The following is an 8,093-nucleotide window of genomic DNA, read 5'->3' as shown; positions in this document are numbered from 1 at the left end:
AAAGAGGCCAACTCATAGTTAACACAGGTTTGGTTACCCGAAAGTCACATCCTCCAAGCATTCTGGACCCTGCTAACCACTGGCCATTCTCCAAGGCTCTTCTACAACCTAACATCAGAAGCTGCACTGGCACCAGACCAAAGCTGAAAGGGTTTTTTTGGCAGTACAGTCCCAGTCCCAGCTTCTAGAAGCACAGCATAACCCAGTGGGTTGCACAGGTAGAGGAGGAGACAAAAGTGATTTTCAGCAATGGATTCCTGCAGAGATAGTTTTTGAGAAGGGGTCAGAGGGTACTCCTACATGTTGGACTTCTCAGCCTTCAGCGCTCTAGCGATTCTCAATGAACTGCAATTGCACAGACAAGTTGTCGCACAGCCCATCTCATCTGAGGCGCTTCTAGACATCACAAACTGCCCCTGAACTGGGATCCCTCCCAAGCCCAACTTCAGTCCCAGTGAGGCGTTTTGTCCTGCCCGGTCACAAAGAGGATAGTGGAAGAAGAGCCTATATAACATACATACGTATATATAAACTGTGTCTGCACCCAGTGAGCAAGCGGTTTTAGCCCCTGCTCTCTGGGCAGCAGAAGGGCTAGAGAGGCTGGTAAGCTGCAACAAGCCGGTGTGAGGAGGAGAAAGGCACGAGAAAAGAGCAGCTCTTCAGAGACTGCTGTCAAACATCTGGCTGGGGAAGAAGAGAGGAGAGCTCAAATCCACTCTGTTCCTTGAGCCCCTAATGCAGATGGAATGGGGAAGCCAGCACTGCACCAACCCCACTGGTGCATCCAGGAGGCAACCTGGCAACATCCTTTGGATCTTCAGCTGAGGGCGTCTCTGCTTGGAGGTATCCACGGTACAGCTCGCGAGGACGGGGAAGGCTGCACAGAGTGCTTCTGTCCTGAAGGCAGGGGGAGAAGGGAGAAAGAAATCCAAGAGGGAGAAGGCTGGGCAAACACAGCAGGCCTCATGCTTCCTTCAATAAGGGAATATCTGCGTGGTGGGGAGAAAAAAGAAAAAGCAATCAGACTTCTGCAGTTCAACACACACCAGAAAAAAATACTGTTGAAAGCAAGACAAGCTCCCACTTCCATAATGTTATAATGCAGTGGCCTTCCTGTCATCACAGCCCAGCAGAAGGGACCTCTGGAGGGCTCTGCTCCAACCTGCCCCAGCAAGCGGGACCACTGCCAGCTCCAGCCTTGAAAATCTCCAAGGACAGACACTCCATCACCTCTCTGGGTGCCTGTCTGGTCCTGCACCACCCTCCTAGCACTAAATATTTTCCTAATGCCCAATCTCAATCTGTCAAATTACAGCTTGTGGCCATTGCCCCATGGTATATCAACTGTCTGAGAAGAGTTTGGCTCCACAGTCTTTTCAAGTCCCTGTAAGGACTTGTAGCCAATTCTTGGCTTGGCCCTCACAGCTGCTTCTTCACCAGATTAAAGACCAGCTCCCTCAGTCACTCCCCACAAGCCCCTGGCTATCTTGGCAGGCCTCCAACAGAGCCTGTGAAGTTTCTCCAAATCTCTCTTGAACTGGGGGTCCCACAACAAAATACAGTATTGCCAGTGAAGCCTCACCACTGCCACTTAGGGTAAGGTACTAACTTCCCTTAAGAATAAGTCTCCTTCTTTCCTATGACATCATCAATCCTTTAGTTCCTCAAGATGTCCAAAATACGTTTCTTACTGTGCCATGGATGGTGGGAGATACAAGGATCACACCTGCCCTTACCTAACTTGAGGAATGCAACCTCCTCCAGTAGCTGCAGCTTCCTCATCTTTGAGCCATAAAGCACAAGCTTTATGGTCTCCTGCTGCAAGGGGCAATCTGCTACTGTACAAGCAGCCTTACAGGCAGTACACATTTCAGGCAGGGATAAAAATGACACAATGCAGAGGCAACATCCTCTAATTTCTACACTGCTGACATTTTTTGTTAAGCTCCACTTTTGTATTTCTGCTGTTTACTCTCTTGAGGTTTAAGGTCCATCTTAGGATATGTTACCATTTCTGCCCTTTAGTGGAAATCCCCTTTAACTGGTTTTACTGCAAGGGTTCTGGATGGCATTACTGCAGCTGTAGGGCTTGACATCATGGAAGGGAGAAGTTCTGCCCTGAGCTGTCTACAAGCCAGTTGCACTTCATGCCAAAGACACAACAGGCTCTGCAGAAGCAATCTTAAGCTGCAGCATCACATCAGCTCTAGTATTGTAAAGCTACTCCTTCGGGGCAGAACAGAAGTCAGTAACACAAGGTGCACTGACTGTTTAACAGACTCGCCCCTCTGCCCTGTACAGTAAGTTCAAGCACATCCCTTTAAGGCGTTCTCGCATGCCGGGGCTGCAGCACTGTATGCACTGTGGCAGTAAGCTGCTTACTAAAATAGTCTAAAAATGAAGAAGCCCAAACATCACTAAGGGTTTGTATTCCAAGTATATCCTTCCACTCCCACCAACTTGTTTTCCACAAACATAGCTATTTTACTGCATTTGCACTATGATGCTGGAGGCTGGCCATTTCTCTCCAAATCCTTTGCTAAAACAAGATCGAGCAGCAGAACCCCAACAGTCTTTCCAGACTGCCCTAGGCTCCCAGTCTGAGCACACCACATACTTCAGAAGAAGGTATTAAATACTGCTTGCGAATCTAAGTTGTGAAATGTGCCATGGAGGCTGGGACAAAAAGCTCTCCTGGTGCCTGACATACACAGGGGCGTTCCTTGTCATTTTCATCCTAGGTAGTCAACTGCAGAACCTACTCTCATAAGGGTCTCATTCAGTGCTCCTTGCCCAATTCACATACCGTCTGTGTATTCCTCAGAGGAAGTGAGTGATAAAAGGCTCTGTATGTCACTGCTTTCTGAATCTTGGACCTCTTTCTGTAGGGGTCTACTGCTAGCCATGCCAGCTACCCAGGAAGAGGTAGCAGCCTGATGCACAAGAACAGTTTCAGAGCGCTGAGAGCCACCGGCTTCACACAGTCCAGAATGTCCGGGGGCTTCGTCTTCTCTTTCAAAGCTACTGCGAGCCCCTTGGTCCTGCTGCTGCATCTCTCTGGCTCCGTTCTGCCCAGCTCCCTCGGAGAGCACAATCTGCACTCGGGAGTCCGAGGGTGGAATGCAGTTCCCTGTGCTGCCATACACTGCTTCTTCATAGGATGGCAGGGCCACTTGTACACCATCCACCATGATAGAGACCTGATCTCCAGACACACCTTGGTCTCGCCTCAAAAAAAAACCAAAAACAAAACAAAAAAAAAAAACAAAAACCAAAGAGAGGGGAGAAAAAAAAAAAAATCAAGTTGAGCATTTATATTTTTATATATATGTGACGAAGAACTCCAATAACCTCCCACAGCAGAGCTCTAACACTCACCATTAACTTATTTAGGGGAGAACAGACAAAAGCATGAATGGTGGTTTAAGAAAGTCAAGCAACCACGGCCTTGCACCCCTACAGTGAATTGCCACAAACATGAGCAGGGGCTGTAATTCACAGTGCCTGGTGGATTTAGCAGCAAGAGCTGAAAAGGCTACAATGCCTCCCAGCTCACCCGCCTCCATAGCTAAATCTGACAAAGATCGTGACTCAGAGTCCTCTGCTGTCACAGCCCTCAGATAAAAAAGAGCTCCGACCACTGCTGGTTTCAGCTTGTTACACTGCTATACTCTGCAACATCCAGTGCTGCCTGTTCTGCCACCTTTACTGCTGGCAAGATAACCTCTGGTAGGGAGGGACAGGCAGCTCTTAAAATGCCACAGTATGAATCTCCTAGGCTCATGACTCAGAGTCCTGGGATTGAATTTTTCTTTTCTGGTGGTTTGGACTTCTTCAGAAAAGGGCAGACTCGAGGGCCCCAACTCTCAACCTCCCCGCTGCTGGACAACCGTGTCTCTGCTCTTATTTAAGGAGTGCTAGTAGCTGATTTGGAAAAGAGTCCACAGTGACTCTGTTGACCTCAGCTGGCAGCAGTGTTATGGCTGAGTCTCTCCTCTCCTCTGCAGACCCAGGCCAGGAGGGTTCTCCTCAGGTTTGCATGTGTATCTAATCAGCCGTACTGCCAGAACTTGTGTCTATAGGATCTCACAAGCAAACTGACGGAGATACATATATACACCTGGACACATGCTTTGGCAGATATCCAAGGCTACAAGAGGCAGGAGACTGATCAATAGCCAGACCAGCAGGGATCATAACATTTCACATTCAAGGCCCATGAAAAAGCACAAGGAAACCACTCCTCAGATGGCATGTTAGAACGGGGACTGCAGCTGGGTATTACAGATGACTATTTCAGAGTACTGCTGGAGCACAGGGCAGAGGTGCCACTGAGGTGATTAAAACAGGAGCAGAGAAGTGAGGAAATAAGTTGCTCCAAAATGAAGGCCTAAACCAAGTACCTTAATGGGTTTCTGCTGAAAAAAGCCAGGATGCCTCCAAGCCCCTCCAAACCCCAGCTACCCTTACCTGCTGTGATGGAACGATTTCAGCTTTGGCTGCAGCAAAACAAACAGCACAACTAAGAGCAGGATGAGGGCGACAGAGCTTGCTGTGGAGGCTACTATGGACAGCGTGGGTACTCCAATCGCTGGAGGAGAGTCCTTTTCTACAAAACCAAAAGAAACACAAGGTCCCTTAAATCACTGCCATAGGGAAGGAAAAACATCCACACTGCCTGCCCTCAGGAGTTATGCTTGGGTGCAGATGTGAGGAGCCCAAGTTTCACATCCAGTCAAGGCACACCAGCTATCTTTTACAGCAGACAGTTCAGAGTTCAAGCTGACACCTCTCCCTCAGCTGTAAAGTGGATCTAAAACAAAACATGCACATAGGAGGGTCCTCTGGAAAAACACAAGGCAAACAGAAAAGCAGTGCAAGCAGGCCACGGGAATTGACAGATGGTGGTAAGGGTCACATTATATATAGATCTGGCTGAGCAAAAGCTAAAAAAACACCCTGATGTCACCAGCAAGGCCAATAATTGTCTACCACAATAAGCAGGATATTTTAGGCCAAACAATAGAAAAATTCCAAATAATGTGTTTTCTTGGCTGATGGAAGTCTTCCAAAGGAAGGGGTGGAAGGCACCTGGCTGAGTATATTTGAGACACAGCAAGTGTTTAGTTTCTCTCTCAAACATATGCCAGGGAACAGAGAGGGAAGGCAGATGTTGCTTCAGAATGCTGCACTTTCAGTGTTAGATACCTGTGCCCTCTTCACATTACTCCTTCCCACCCTTCCTCACCTGTGCTGTGTGACTGTATGGGAACCAATTTGGCTTTTAAAGGTCTCTTGCAAGACAGGAATAAATTGGGAGTGGAGAGAGAATGGCTCGAAGCTGGTATTGCTGAGCACTGCATATCATGCATAAAATGCTACACTATTCCTTTCACCTCCCTGGAGCAAATAACTGTCTGCGTATCTGTATGTGTTGCCTCTGTCCCTAATTTATGTCTTTGGTAGAGATCTGAAAAAACTCACTTCCTTATTGGCAAATACTATAGTGCATTTCACATTCAGGACATGCCCAGGTATGCAATTCCTCAATTCCTTTTTTGCTACATTCAACACATTCTTTGGAAGCACAGGTCTTAAACTGCAGGGGATGCAGGATACCCCTGCAGGCAGGGATGAGGGAAAGAAGAGCACACAAACAGAAGAAAAAAGCTGTAGGACCACTGTTTTTAAGCCTACAACCTGAAATCATGCCCAAAACAGGCAAGTAAGCTGGAAAGCCAGTTTCCATTTTCTGCATCTTCTCTTGGAGCCAAATCTATTTTATTGGCTTAGTTGTTTTGAACTTGTTTTCCTGACATTTTTGAGAAGTAGCTTGACCTCTCCACAGGGAAATACAATGTCTGGTATGTTTTTCCCTACAGGAAATAGGGTTGAGTAAGGATTTCAATTTTCAACATTACTCAGGGCATTGGGTACACTGACAGGGAAGAGGGTAGGCAAATAGAGATGCTCCCTTTTCAGCATCTGTACACAATGCTTTAAAACTGCCCATTACCCAGGGTACACTCCAGCACATTCACCATCTCATATTCCAACAAGATACTCACTAACTCATACAATAAATGGTCAAAAGGCTATGGGGCTGACAGGCTCACAGCTACATAAAATGTGGTAACTGCTAGGGATTTCATTTACTCTGTATGGAGCAGGTGGGATCTAGCCCATTACCAATCATTTTAAGATCTACTGCCTTTCTCTCTACAGTCTCTCACCTGTTCCTTCTTTCAGCCCTGTGAAAGAGGCTCACTAGTTAAACCTCAGCTGTCTCTGACCTTGACCAGTTGTCTCAAAGCCTGTGCTGTGAAAGTAATGGCTTTTTCACCGGGTCAGATTTTTGAGGCCCCATATTTTTGATAAGGCTGCCGATCCTTCAGGATGCTAAAGAAATCTGAGGGATTGCTGCTCATCACAGCACAATCTCTTCAGCCCTGATGCAGACCAGGCGCTAGTGTGCAGGATGCCACCCAGGGAATGCTACCTGAAATAGCACAGCTTTGTTCTCCAGCCTGGGTGCAGCGAAGGGAAAGGGGACCAATATAGAAAGGAAGTTTACGCTGGATTTGAAAAACCTCTTCAGGATCCAGTTGCTGACAGGTAAACTCCCAGTTCTTTTCCTTATACATCATAGAAAGGGGCTATTGGAGTGGCTGGGACAGACACTGAGAAGACAGTGTCTTTGGGATAGGCCAGGATGTTCTAGAGATCACAGATACACAGTGAGCTCCATAAAGAGCTTGAAGAAGGTGCTTTTCTGTTTCCTTCCAATTAAGCTAACATATTTTGCTTTATGGACTATGAGACTTAATCCCAGAATGTACATCTTTCTGATTCAGGATGACTGAGCAGTAAGACTATCAACAAGCCAAACTTGAAGAGGCCAGGGAGTTCTCCCCTTATCCAGTATGCATGCTTTTCAACGCAGAAGAGCCATAGGCAAACTAAAAGCTGTATGATGAACATTTTCCTGCAAACCTTTTCACTTTCCTGCTTTGATGGAGGAATTCCTGTTCAGCTGGGAGAGACCCAGAAAACAAAAGCTGTCCACTTCCATTTGGAGAAAAGCAGAAATCATTTGTCAGCAATGTCCTTTCCTGCCAGTGCAGTGAAAAGCAGCACCATCGAGCTCTTTGCCACAGGATGCCAACTGTTGGTTAACCTGTTTGCCTCTACACACGTGCACATATGGATAGACGGGTACACCACTGAGGGAGATGTGCTGTCAAACACAGCAGGAGCAAAACTTGACAGTATGGTAAATGCTTCAGTTAGAGCCTCCCCCATTTCTGGGATGAGAGCTGTCAAAATAAGAGGCTCCAAGTAAGTAACAAGTTGTCTCCTTTATACTCCTTTCCACAGGTTGTCTCCTTGCATGAGGAACTCTGAGCTTGCATCTGATGGTCTGTTACAGAAGAGAAATTTTAAATAAAGAGCTGTGATTGTGAGCCACATTTATGAAATTGCTGGAGCAATGAGAGGCAGCTGTATGGAATTCCTCAGCATCACACTGACTCGGTGTTTAAGGGTAATCTTAAAAGCCAATGCAAGGGCAATCTTGACTGTCCCACAGGAGTCAGGGAGCACTCACCTGGGCTGAGCCTGCAGCTGACTTCCATGGCTGGGTTCCACTCTCCATTCTTGCAGGTCAGGTATTTATAATCGCCTTTCAGAACGTAGCCTTCAATGCACAGATATTCTATGACACTGCCTGAAGTCAGAGGGTTGTTGCAGGGGCTAGGGTGGCATTTATAGCCTCCATTCTCAGGCTGTGGTGGTTGGGGACAATCTGGAAAAAAAAAAGAAAGCATCATGGAGGATCTCAGAAGATGACATCTCTTGCACGATAGATATGGCACATAGGCAGACTTCCACCTACAAACACCCACTAAATTAAGAAACTACCAAAACTGAGAAAAAAGACTGTTATACAACAGCAGAGAATACGGCTCAGTTTCACCTCTGGGGTGTCTTCTGTGATTGCTAAATACTGCTTGTTATCCCAAGTAGTACAATCTAGTTGGCAGGCATCAAACCGGTGATATTTTTGAACAGTGACATATAAGTTTGTCACAACA

The 8,093-nt window shown here is 46.8% G+C and overlaps 1 protein-coding gene across 1 annotated transcript; it reads right to left on the bottom strand.

Annotated features, from left to right (window-relative positions):
- Positions 1-529: 529 nt before the first annotated feature.
- Positions 530-7,804, bottom strand: KIAA0247 (KIAA0247 ortholog; the record flags this gene model as incomplete). Its single annotated transcript, XM_010081275.1, has 4 exons — positions 530-989; positions 2,807-3,228; positions 4,471-4,609; positions 7,607-7,804. Coding segments are annotated over 4 exons (785 nt in total), but the record flags the coding sequence as incomplete, so codon positions are not given.
- Between the last annotated feature and the right edge of the window lie 289 nt (positions 7,805-8,093).

Source organism: Pterocles gutturalis, unplaced genomic scaffold, assembly GCF_000699245.1.
Source record: "Pterocles gutturalis isolate BGI_N339 unplaced genomic scaffold, ASM69924v1 scaffold16454, whole genome shotgun sequence".
NCBI classification, from domain to species: Eukaryota; Metazoa; Chordata; class Aves; order Pterocliformes; family Pteroclidae; genus Pterocles; species Pterocles gutturalis.
This window is presented reverse-complemented; position numbering and strand designations above follow the sequence as displayed.